Source organism: Artemia sp. Qi Xiang Cuo, chromosome 19 (genome assembly GCF_049724085.1).
Source record: "Artemia sp. Qi Xiang Cuo chromosome 19, ASM4972408v1, whole genome shotgun sequence".
Taxonomy (NCBI): Eukaryota; Metazoa; Arthropoda; class Branchiopoda; order Anostraca; family Artemiidae; genus Artemia; species Artemia sp. Qi Xiang Cuo.
Window position 1 is genome coordinate 31,125,016 of NC_142812.1, and position 13,217 is coordinate 31,138,232.

At 35.3% G+C, this 13,217-nt stretch overlaps 2 protein-coding genes across 4 annotated transcripts in view; one reads left to right on the plus strand and one right to left on the minus strand.

The window, feature by feature from the left end:
- Positions 1–4,926, plus strand: part of ec (ubiquitin specific peptidase echinus) — a 160,529-nt gene extending 155,603 nt beyond the window's left edge. For all 3 annotated transcript variants that reach the window (XM_089104730.1, XM_089104731.1, XM_089104732.1), the window contains one exon: positions 3,324–4,926. In XM_089104730.1, the coding sequence (XP_088960856.1) occupies positions 3,324–4,650 (1,327 nt within the window). In that variant the 3' untranslated portion in view covers positions 4,651–4,926. The remainder of the gene's footprint in view (positions 1–3,323) is intronic.
- Positions 4,927–8,307: 3,381 nt separating this feature from the next.
- LOC148940726 (uncharacterized) overlaps positions 8,308–13,217 on the minus strand; it is a 68,160-nt gene continuing 63,250 nt past the window's right edge. The window contains exon 6 of the mRNA XM_089105274.1: positions 8,308–10,273. Coding sequence (XP_088961400.1) covers positions 10,158–10,273 — 116 coding nt within the window. The 3' untranslated portion in view covers positions 8,308–10,157. The remainder of the gene's footprint in view (positions 10,274–13,217) is intronic.

A 13,217-nucleotide genomic window follows, 5' to 3' on the forward strand; every position in this document is an offset into this window, starting at 1 on the left:
TAAAAATTTTGAGATAGCCATTTGTTCAACGTAATTGATTTCCATATAGAAGTTATGTTTTTGAGGAGGACTCTCCCCACAGCCATCAGAGCAAGGGTTTTAAGTTATGCCCAGGGGGCATATAGGTTTTTATAGAAAGCTTTGTCGTAGAAACTTCAAAAAGGGCTCATTTGATGGAAATTCAAAGGGCTAGTGCCCTTTCGACTATTAAGTCGTAAGTGATTGGAGGGCGACTAAGCCCCCTCACACGCCCACCTTTTCCCCAAACACATCCAATCAAAATTTTGAGATAGCCATTTTTTTCAATGTAGTTGAAAGTTCTGGAAATTAGGTCTTTGAGGATAACAACCCCCCCCCCCCCACAGCCCTCAGGGCAAGGGTTGTAAGTTATGTCCTTTGGGCATTTAAGGTTTTTTATATTAAGCGCTGTCGTAGAAACTTCAAAAAGGGCTCATTCGATTGGAAATTGAAATGGCTAGTGCCCTTTTTAATAGTCGAAAGTGATTGGAAGGCAACTAACACCCCCCCCCCCCACGACCTCCATTTCCCCAAACACATCCAATGAAAATTTTGTGATAGCCATTTGATTCAAAGCAGTTGAAAGCTCTGGAAATTATATTTTTGAGCAGGAGACTCCCCCCAGAATCTTTAGGGCAAGCATTATATGTTATGGCCTGGGGGCATATAATGTTTTTATTCAAAGCTTTGTCGTAGGAACTTGAAAAAAGGCTCATTCGATTGGAAATTCAAAGGGCTAGAGCCCTTTTTCATAGTCAAAAGTGATAGGAGGACAACTCCCCCCCCTCTCACGCCAACCATTCCCCCAAACAAATCGAATCAAAATTTTTTGATATCCATTTTGTTCAACATAGTTGAAAGTTTTGGAAATTTGATCTTTAAGAATGAGACCCCCCCTCCCCCCACAGCCCTCAGGACAAGGTTTGTAAGTTATGCCCTGGGGGTATATAAGGTTCTTATAGAAAGCGTTGTCGTAGAAACTTCAAAAAGGGCTCATTGGATTGGAAATTGAAATGGCCAGTGCTCTTTTTAATAGTTGAAAGTGATTGCAGGGCAACTAACCCCATCTCACGCCCACCATTTCCCCAAACACATACAATCGAAATTTTGAGATAGCCATTTTTTTCAACGTAGTTGAAAGTTCTGGAAATTATGTCACTGAAGATGACAACCCCCCGCAGCCCTCAGGGCAAGGGTAGTCAGTTATGCCCTGTGGGCATATAAGGTTTTAAACCCCAAGCTTTCTAAAAGCCAGAATATTATTTGTACTTTACTGAGAAAAATTCTTTTAAATGTTTTCTCTTTTATAATTTTAAGAAATCAAAAGTCATTAAAGATTTTAAGGAATAAATATCAGCATATGTATATTAAACTGACAATGCAGATTTTTTTCAGTAGATTCATTTGAATTTTTTTCAGTAAAGTACAAATTATATCTTGGCTTTTAAAAAGCTTGGGGTTCCCTATTCATATTAATTTCTGCTCGTTTTGAGTTTGACTCTTATTTATTTTAATTTCTATTGTTTTGGGTTTCCTTTATTTATGAACACTGATTTGTGGTAGTTTTATTCTTGATAGATTATTTGATTCTATTTTTGTTCATTTTGGTTTAATGGAGTTCTTTACTTTTAAAAAAATATATTATTTTGTTGAAAAAGTTTTTTTTAATTAATTCTATAAAAAGTTTCACCATGCCACCTAACCGTTTAAGACCAACTCATCTGCGTACATTCTTCTTCCACCTCACTTTAATCAGAACCTCACTCTTTACTTCCCTCCAAGAAGCTCCCACTTCCCTTAATTCTTTTCTGGTGGCATTTTCCAACACCATTCTAGTGTCTCCTGCTTTTCGTTTGACCCTAACTGGATCGCCAGATAGAAACATTTTTGCCCACCTATTATCCATCATCCATAAAACGCAACCTAATATTTGTTTCATTATAGCCCTAGAAAGTGGGATGACCACACTACAGTTTTTATACAGCTTATTATTTGATATATTTGAAAATTGTGAAAGTACAATGGATTTTTATCACCATTTTAAGATTTTAAATGTTGGGCAGTTGAGGGAATATCAGACAGGTATTTGTGTGTATCAGTGTTTAAATAAATTAGCACCTAATTGCTATTGTGATGTTTTATCATCGAATTCTGCGTACCATTCTTATGATACTAGAAATTCTGCGGACCTAGTTGGTACATGAGAGACGACACACTGCTATGTCTAGTTTTGTATTTAGGGATGTGGGTGTTTCGGTATGGAACAGTCTTCCGGAAAGCACTAGGATGGCTGAGAGTGTGTCCTCTTTTAAAAATAGGTTAAGGAATTTCTTAATGAATAGGGATGGCTGAGGAGGGGCGGGGCTGTATTCTGTCTTCTGTCTTGTGTAAGGATTGGTTTGCGGTTCCCATGAGGTTTATTTCTTATTTATTTATATGATTGCATTATTATTATTATTTTTTTTTTCCATTATATATGTGAGTAAGTTTTTTTCAATATATACATATATGGTGAGTTAAATAGTCCTGCCACAAACAAATCTGTATAGATTTTCACGTGGTAGGTCTGTTTGATATGTTTTTTTTGTGAATATTGATATTTAATAAAAATGAATTTTCTCTCTCTCAATATATAATCGATCAAACGACTATCTGAAATTATCCTTCGATAATTCTCCGGGAAGGTTTTAGTATGTGTTCACCAAATTGCGTAAGAACCAAAGTTACAAAATCATGCTTTACAACTGTCATAACCGTACCTTCTAGTATCCTAGTTCTAAGACTTGCATGCTAATTCATTCAAAAAATTGTACTCTGCGAAAACACAACGCGCGTCAGATTTTCTACTTTTCATATCTTCACCTACATCTATCTCCCTTACTAATAATACTACCTAGGAATATGAAGCTATCCATTCACTCAATTTCTCGGTGCCTAAAATCACTCCTACGATTCCCATTAGTTATGAAGTCAAGCAACTTAGTCTTCTTAAACATTAATTTCCAAACCTATTGTTGCACCATAGACTCTCAAAACCTACACACCTAGAAAACTAATTTTTTTTTTCAAGCATATGGCCGACATGTTTACCAACTAACACTGAACAAAAAACAATTATGAGTAAAAACAAATGGAACAATTTAGAGTTAATAAAAGGAATGAATAAAAAGAACAAACAAAAATGGCTCAGAAGAGGGATTAAAAAAAACTCGTTATTTTTGTTTTGGATTCTCTGATTGTCTTTCTACTTTAAATCTTAGATATATTTTGCACCCTTGTTTTAGTAATTTTTTTTCTAATTTCAGGTCTTGGACAATCCAAGATTTTGATAAAGTGAACTCCATACCAAAAACTGATGTACCTGAAGATCAGAGCCATCGAAAGCACAAGAAAAGTGTAACCTTTTGTGACCAGGTTGTGCTAGTAGCAACAGCTGAAGACGAAGAAGACGACTCCTATGTTCCAAATCCTATATTAGAAAGAGTTCTAAGGAGTGCATTTCAATCACAAAGGGAAAAAGAAGGTGCAATAAAGAGTCTAAATGGTTCAAGTTATAGTGCTCCTCTTAAGTTAGAGCCAAATACAAACTCTGAATTTGCGAAAAAATTGGCGAGCTTACAAGCTATTCCTATTGATACTACAGCTTCATTAAATAATGAAACAGACTTACCCGTTAAAGAGGAAATGCCATACCAAGCCTTACCGGTAAATAGTAAAGTAATGCAACAAGAAAAGTTAAGGCCAATGTCTCCACAGTTAGCAGCAGCATCACCTCATATCATTCTACCCAGACAACAATTCCATCCAGCTTATAGACCGGACGATAAGAGAAGCATGCAAGGGACACCTTACCCCATTCAATCTAACTGTTTTCCTCCTTCCTATAGCCAAACTTCTAATCCACAGTGGCAGCCACAACAGCAGCAAAGAAGCTTGCCACCTTACCAGCCTCCACCTTTCCCAAAAAAAGTGCAAAATCCATGGACTCCTCATGTCGTAGTTCAATCAAACTGTGAAAATCAGCAAAATAATCAGCATAAACAATTGAATACTTCCGCGAGTAAGCTTCCTGGTTTCCAGCCTTATTATCAGGAAAACTTAACTCAAAGGGACCAAGCTTATCATTATAACCATTTAGCTCAACCTTTTAATCTAACTGATAAGACTAATAGCCCACCAATCCCTTCCACTCAACAGATTTGTCCCCAGGATCAGCAGAAATTGCAACCCTCTTTTCAATACACGCCAAATCCAGTTACTCATTATCCAAGTCACCAGAAACAGCATAGCTACACAGGATGCCCAGCCAATTATCAACAGCCAAATCATTTAGTGGGCCAGACGATGTTAAATCCTCAGACGGACTCTTTGCACCAACTACCTTCCGCCTCCCATTTACCAAAGGAATATGAAAAAAGTCACTCAGGTTTAGAAAACGGCAACAGCGAGCAAACAAATGACCAAAGGAATAGCAGCGATGTTGAACAGTATGGTGTATATAATGTTAAAAGTGGCAGTGTTTCACGACCAAATTTAGTGACTTGTGACTTATGTCGCCAAAAACAAGTAACGCTACCTAATATCTACTGTGCAGACTGTGATTTTTACTTGCAAAGGTTTAGGCCCAAGTGATTATTGTATTAGCAACAACCATAAGGTGAATATGGTAATGTTTATTTAGTGGAAAATCATTTTAAAAAAATTCTAAGTAGTTATGCACCAATTGCCAAAAATTTCGAAGTTGAACCATTTTGGACATTAATTTTGATCCATGAAATTATGCAACTGTACTCATTTTGATGTGATCTCTTCTAAATTAAATAGGTTTCGTGTAATGCGAAATGACATAAATTATTAGTGCCACATAATGTTTTTAAATTATTTTTACTCATTAAATAAAATTTGACTATTGAATTAAATTTTGCGAGTCATTGTACCCAGCACCTTAGGTTGTATTTCAGTTTTATGACAAATATTTCACTATGCTCCTCCAAGTTTATACACCTTCGCGTTCCAAAAGTCAAATTTGCATGAAAGGATGTATCCTAGACCAGCCGCGATTGGGATAACAAATGTTTCAGTGCAGGACTACTAGCTCTAGGACTACATGGCGCGATTTTTCGCCAAATGAAGCCATATATTTTGAGCGACGCAAAATAAACTTTGATAGCTTATAAAAATCCTATAAGAAACTACCACTACCAAAAGCCTAAAAATACTTTTTCGCTCTTCTGTAAAAATTGTGGGTGGGTTTCTTGCAAGACAATTGATTTACTAATTTTTCCGCCTTTACTGTCAACGAAATGTTCTTTCAGATTTATCAAAATTGTGCACAGTCTAACAAATAATCTGGACCATCATCGTATTTCAGCTTTTTGCAGACAATTTAAAACTTGATTACAAAAGAATATAGTGGTCCCACTCAGGAACAGAAACAATTATCATAAAAGTTTTCTTTACAATCTGGAAAACCCCCTAATTGTTTTCAATAAGAAAACAGTTAAGTGAACTTTTGTTATAACTTTCTCTGAAATCAACTTGGTACAAAAAGTCCAGTACAACCTATTTTTTCAAACCTAAATTTCAAGGACAAATTTAGATTAAACTATGGTCAGCCTGAAAGACTGTCAAAAAAGAAAAGACTGACGGTACCTTTAAGAAACTTTCTCCTAGAAGTAGATTGAACACGATATTTCATTTTAAGCAGAACATATTTAAATTAAACGTCTCTTCGTAAAAGTATCTTTGATTCTCAGGACCATGCCCCCGCCATAACCGCCATGCTCCACCATAACCCCTAGGTTTTGATTGCGTCCCAACTCCAAAATATCCTTATGTATACGTGCCGGTAAGTCACTTATTTTAGCTTCTTTTCCGAATTTTTCTCACCCTTCATGGGATTTATTCCCAACATCGCCCCCTCGCTGGAATAAATTCCTGCATAGGGGGCTGACAGCAACAATCGAGAATCTAACCATTGGTGGTCATCCTCCACAAAAAAAATGATAATTGGACGCCCAATATTTTCCTCTTTAGACCCAGACTACATTAATTATAATATTCAACATGACCCCCAATTACTATGTCCGACACACAAGGGAGTCTAATTTATTTTGGATGAGAATGTTAGCAAACAGTAAAAAAAAAAAAAAAAAAAAAAAAAAAAAAAAAAAAAAAACAACGAGTGCAAAGTGAATGTTTAGAAGCCAATTTAACAACTCTAACTAAAATGCACAGATTACTTAGTTAGCACTTAACTCAATTAGTAATGAATGCAAGGTAAAACTGAGTCGATTAAAATCAACAGTATGTGAGAAATTAAATACCCTTCTTCAGCACAAACGTCTGATAAATCATTCAATATCACATTATTTAGATCATATTAATCTAAGATTCTAATTATGAATCATTTTCTTAACATGATTCCTTCTCAATAGCTCTAATTCTAGCCTTTTACTGGGGTTTTTACCTCAATTCTATTTTGCTAAAAATGATCAAAATGGGTAGTCTACTAATGTAGTAATGGGCCCCCTTAGAAGGAAACTGTAAAATTTTGAAATGACTTTAAAAATTCTAAACTACCCTATCCTACATACCAATATCTTTCCTAAAAGTATTCCACTTTAATAAATAATAAATAAATAACAATAATAAATTAATAGAATTAATAAAAATAATAAATAATATATAATAATATTTAAATAATAATAAATTAATAAAAATAATAATAAATAATAATAATAAAAATAATAAATCACTGTCACGCAATGATAGTGTTGGATAATCCAAAGCAAATAATGGTGGCCAATAATAAAACCTGGCAAAATGAGGATACACTGTAATCTCAGTGCTAAATCTACGCGTATGCTGATGATCAAGTCAATGGGTGCAATAGTCGCGTTAGACAACAGCGCCACTGTATTCACAACTATAAATTAACACAATTCCTTGGAGTTCATGTTTTTCTCCAATTTTTGTTTTTTTATTTCTTATTTGACAAGAAATTCAAGTCTTGCAGTGTTTGAATATGGTATATATTTTCAAAATAAAACTTTATCTTATTTCAAAGACAAAGATCGTAACGTAAATCTTTCGTCTTCCATAACAAAACTACAAAGAAAAATGTCAATAGATGCTTAACCCGCCTGAAAAAGAAGGAACAAACAAGGACTCAAGAGAACTTGAAAAAATCTAATTCCTGCAATTTTCTAAAATTTATTAGGAAGTCCAGAATGTAAAGTTTTCTGTCTCCAAGATCAACTAGTAATCATATACGACAAGTTTAAACAACTTATAAATTCCACGGCGGAGACAACATTTTACAAATACGACTCTCCTTACCGGGAGACCAAGAAACACATACAAAATGTAGCATTTTAAAACAGTTGACGATAATCTGACAGCTTTTTGGCCCAGTATTATTTTTTACATGAATTTTATACAACCATTCGTTTTGCGAACCAATTTTCTTTTTTATTTCAAAAATGTAAAATTCTGAAGGGGGAGACGAAACTCCTAAACTTACTTAACGCAGGTGATTTGAATGCCCCCAACAAAAGAAAGACTGAGAGTGTCCGGAGAAATCTTTACAAAAGAGGAAAATTAAACAAGTTTTTGACTGTTTTATACAACCAATTATATTTAAAAGCCAATCTTCTTTTGTCTTTGAAGATATTGAAAAGATACTGGTTCTTTCGTTTGGTCTTTTGCACACAAAAGAGTCCAAATAAACAGGTCTTTTGACTGATTTACACATCCTCTTGTTTTTGCTTTTCTTTCATCTTCGAAAAAAAAAACATGCGTAAATTAAATGAACAAAAAATGAAGATACTGTCAATGCATGGAACACACTTAGACAGAACTAAAGAGAAAAAGCCTCAAGTCAAAAAAAGCAATACAAATTGAAAACCGGTTGAAATAGACATTTTCTAGAATCCTCGACATCTTTATATTACAATTGGGGGAAAGAAACTCAATATGTAACGTTTACATCGTTGCTTGAGCATAAACATTACAAGTCACAATGAAGAATAAATGAATTTAAGCCGATAACTTTCCTCACATAAACATATCTCATTGGGCGAATACATTTTAGTCAAACAATTTGTAGTATCGTTCAGTCATTTCTGTTTATGCTGGATCAAAATTTTTTTTTTCTCTGGGTCGGTAAATCTTCTTCTTTTTCTTCAATGTACTCCCATTAAGCTAAAAAATAATCACAAAAAATGGCCTACTGTTTTGTACCACTTAAACATAAACAGTTTCAGTGGCAAAACAATACTACATAAAGATTAAACTGCCCGCAAATAAAAAAATTCAGCTTAACATTTTATGGGAACATGTAACAAACTTAAAATAGAATTTTTTAAGAATATCTGTTAATTGAACGAGATTTTACCGAATGACGGTTTGCCATTGAAAGGGAGTTTAAAGAAAACATGGTTTAAAGGGAACAGATGGCAACCATTCTTCCCACTATAGGTGGCTATTTATCTCAAATACTGAATAGTGGATATTGGTCAAATAATGAATCAAATAATGGTGAATATTATTTTGATCCAAAAAAGAAGCAACATGCAAGATTATCAGAAACTGATCAAATAATCCTGTAACTTCTCTTTCAAAAATCACAACATTCTTCGGGACGAAGAGCCACCTACAATTCTGGAAAACACAAAACGCAAGGCCTGAAACAAATGAAAGGTAAATCTTTTTCAAACACGAACTAAAGCAAGTCAATTTTCGAACAAAAACTTTATTAGGTAACAAATCAACCAACGATACACTAAATGTTTAATGTAGGTTAGACAGCCATACCCAGGGTCGTTTTTTTTCTAGTGGGTGCGAGGGGGGGATTTTTTTATGACAGGATGATTAAAATACGTTCTAAAACATACTTAAACCACTATAAAATACGGAGCTATATATCCTGATTCTCAGACTAAAGAGTTTCAGGGGAATCGCCTAGTCACTGGTTTAAGCTCTAAAAACCAAAGGCTAAATAAACACTATATTAGTAGGCACTTATCCAGTATCAATCTCCACAAGCAATATAGTCCTTCAAACTAGGATCCATGAAACCATCATGTATGACATTTTTTTCTTTAAGCTCAATGAATAGTTTTTTGTTATTGTCCAAACCTGATAAATAATAACAATGAAAACAAATTATGAGCACAAGGTCTCATAACTAATGTTATTTAAACTAATAAAAAATACTGCTGTCTTCACTTGGCATAAAAGATGCGTGACAATTTTTTTTTGGAAGGAGTACATTTTAAGAATTTTAAGGAGTCGCTTAACCTTATTTTTGTGTAGTAAAGTTGTGCCAGTAAAGTGTAGAAATGATTTGTGTAGTAAAGTTGTTTAGAAATGAAATAAGTGCCAAAAAAGTTTAAGAAACAGCTTAAAAGAGTTATTAAATACTAAGTTTATAAAACATGTCTCAAGATCCTCAGTAAAAAGAAGGAAGGGCGATACATCCCTTTTGACGAACTAGCATTTAATGAAAAGGTGATCTTTCTACTAAATATCAACGACGTGTTTATATAAGTTAGAAAAAAAAATCCAAATTGTATGATAAATAATTACAAATTAATAGTACTAAACAAAATTTTCAAGCATCCCCTAAATGGTCAGTATAATGACTCCGCTAAAACTTCGGCGACCAAGGTTTAGCGTTCTAGCAAAAATTCTAGGCATAATGGAGTTTTTAAGGAGAGAATAGCTTCTATGTCGGCAGTGAATTTCCCCGATTTGCAGTTTGAAACGTTCCGTTGAGTCCTTAAACAAGGAGAATTGCAGGATAGAGGCTGCTTTCATTATCAACCAGTCAAGTCTTCGACTTAAAACAACCAACATATCCTTATCCCTAAGTTCCAGAGGGAGGAAGGAAAAAATGGTATGTAGTCACTTCGCCATAACCCCCCCCCTTAACTAAATGGGAAACATTAGTCTGCTTAATTTCTTTTTCTTTTGTCATGACCAACAAGATTTTCCTAATTTTCGTTTTAAAACATCTACGAACCTAAATTTAAAGTTCTGAATAAGTGTCTGCAATATAACTTTAGTTTTAGAAGTACCAATATTAGCCATTCCGAAAGTGTCATGTCATTTTTTTGAAAAACTAAAATACTTGACTAAGCACATCCACAAATCCTTTCCGCGCAAGACAGATTAACGGATCCACTACGGTTCTTTTTCGATGCTGCAATTGAGCTTCCAAGATCAGAGTGGGCACGAGCAAATTTTTCACCTAAAAAGATAAGATTCCATCAAATTCCAACACTAGATATCTCAATCTGATAATTTGGCCCTTTTTCTTGTCTTCTAAACAAGAAACTTGACTAGTCAATCAAAACTTATACTGAATTCCATCTTTTTAAAATAGAGCTTTAAACAAATACAGTCATGCCAAATATCCTTTCTTGTCAAAATACCCGCTTTAATTAGTGTTTTTCCTTCACTGACCAAAAAATTTCCTCGTTGCTGTTTTTTTTTGTTTTCTTTATTTTTCATTCCCTGTACATTTTGCTGATACTAGTCAATTCAAATTACGGTTACAAAGCATAATTCCAGTTTTAACAACCAATCGGGAAGCATACAAAGGGAGAGCAAGCGCAATTCTTACAGTCTGACGGCCATTTAGCAATATTCCATGAAGTGCTTTATCTTATAACAACAAAGTTATTTTTGAATCACTGGTTATTGATTGACGAATCTAACAATCAACGGTGCTAATAGACAGGCAAACCTAAAAAACCGGTTTTGCCTGAATCAAGCAACTTCGGAAACCTTGGATGATGGCATGGAAGAAATTGCATAAGGACCTCGCTAAAAAGCAGACAATCTGTAGTCTATGAAATGCGGCTAAAAAAGAACCAGACTGATCTTAATTTTTTTTTTATTCAGCTTTAATTATATTGACAGCTTCATCACCTTCAATATACACACCTCTTCGATCCCTACAGCGCTTCACAAGAATTTTTTATCGTTGGAAGTAATGAAGCATATCTTCTTCTGATATGGTCATCATCATCTCAGTTACTTTTTCCTTTTCTATGTCTACAGACTCAAAACGAGCTCCTTTCAATGCACTCTTAGCCTTAGAATACAATAGTGGAGCAGTCCGGCAAGTAGGATGGATGCTCAAACACAGGAATTCTATGTTTTGTCAGAAACCTCTTCATCGAACCTCTTAATCTTCTTTAAAAAACAGTAAAAAAAAAAAAAGTAATTTTGACTGAAAGTTGGGAAAAAGCAATTTTATAAGAAACAATTACCCCAGTTGGTAATAAATGGAAATCTATTACAGGTGAGAGTAGCCTTCGACTCACCATTTCTTACCTCACCATGTGCGCTTTAGGTTTAATTTTAAATAGTGGATTATAAACTATTATCAAGAGTTTATCAAAATCAGTGCTATATATCCCAGGAATATATAGCACTGTTAAACCCCCTTAAGGGAATTTAACAGTTTTTCGATATACGTTACCTTTAGTTTGTCACAACAATGCTTTAAATGTCAATGGAGCTATATCAAAATAAAAAATAGCCATACATATGTTTAACTCTAATTGGTTCGTGCTCCAACTGTTTTGTGAAAGGTGTAAGCATCGTTGCGGCAGAGCCGCCACGATACTCCCAAAAAAAAGTGACTTTAGTTACTTCACAACTAAAAAAAAGTGACACAAGGCGACTGCCGAGAGGCGCTCAGAGCACAGGCAGATGAACTACACAAGTCCCAGTTACTGCCTTATGATCATCGTCGCCCTTTGAAAAGCACAACTTCGATGAAAGTATAAGGAACAAACAACCTTAGTAAAACAGAACTTCTGAATGTTTACGAACAGGAATAAACCGCAAGATTGGCGTCCATGAGTAAGTGTAACAAATCACTGGTAGAATTATACTTAACATAATTAGCAGTTCTGATTTCCTCTTCAAAACAAGTACTTCCACAGATTCAGAATCACCTGACCTTTCCCTTTCTTCGGAACGAGCTTTTGATGTTGCTTCCAGCATGCTTTGAGCCAGACGAATGCTCAAAAATTCCTTCTTTTCTACTGCTTTCTTCAGACGTTCTCCTGCTTCTTTCAGAAGAGTATCACCGATTTCTTTCTTCTCTTTAGCCATCTCTTTTTTTCGTACAATGTCTGACTCTAGCTCCGCTGTTTTCTGCATCCTTTGGCCCAGGTCCTAAACTGCCAAATCAGCATCTTTCTTTTCAGCTTCAAGCTTTTCTTTTTCCAATTCATCCTGTTTTCGTCAAATAAAATAAAGTTTACAGCTACCTCTAGCTGATCTGGCAAAACACAGCAGCTTCTTTGTGATGGGCACAACATCGGGTTTGTTCTCATAGTTACGCAGAGCATCAGCAGCAAAAGCTTTAGCAATTAGAATCTGCTTCTCTGTACGGGCTTGCATAATAGTCATCAACTGAGCTGAACGAAAAAATCCTCGCTCCACGTATGCGCTTCCATAGCCGAGCGAAAGACTGCTCTACTCGACCCAAGGCCTGATATTTCACATCACCACCTGATGTTTTAAGTTTTAGGACCTTTTGCCAATAGCTATCGATTCGTGTACTGTTCGCGGGTGGTGACACAGGGTCCGACTGTAATAATGACCATTCTCTCTGAAATTTCTCTATGTTCGTCTCAAACAGAAGTTCTCTACCGACGTAGAGAACATCACTGTAACCCATCAGTTGGGAATCTGGCTTGGGAAGACTGAAGCAGCCAAGGCTTCGGAAATACTCGTTGTTCACAGGGCATTTTGCCAACAAACACTGTACAGCAGCTTTTTTCCTTATTCCCAGGAAAAAACATTTCCCATCTTTCTGAGTCAGTTTTGAAGAAGAAAGAGCTTCCAATCTGCTCATAACACAAAGAGTGTTCTAGATATACTTCAGCAGCACTGTCCATACTTTCAAACCCAATAGCGAGGTGATGGTTGACATCTTTAGAATGTACAATCTGTCCGAGAAGAAATGTGCATAAGCGACGCAAGTCTAAATTCAGCATGTGCATCAATGGCTCTTGTCATTGAAACACTCCAGGGAATACAGCGAAGGTATTTGCAGAACTCACAACAAACTCCATTTCAGCTTTTATTGTTGACTTTCTTAGACAACGGACAATTTTCAGGTACTTCAAATTTGAAACTAAGTGCTTTAAGCTCTTTTTCTTTGGCACGAA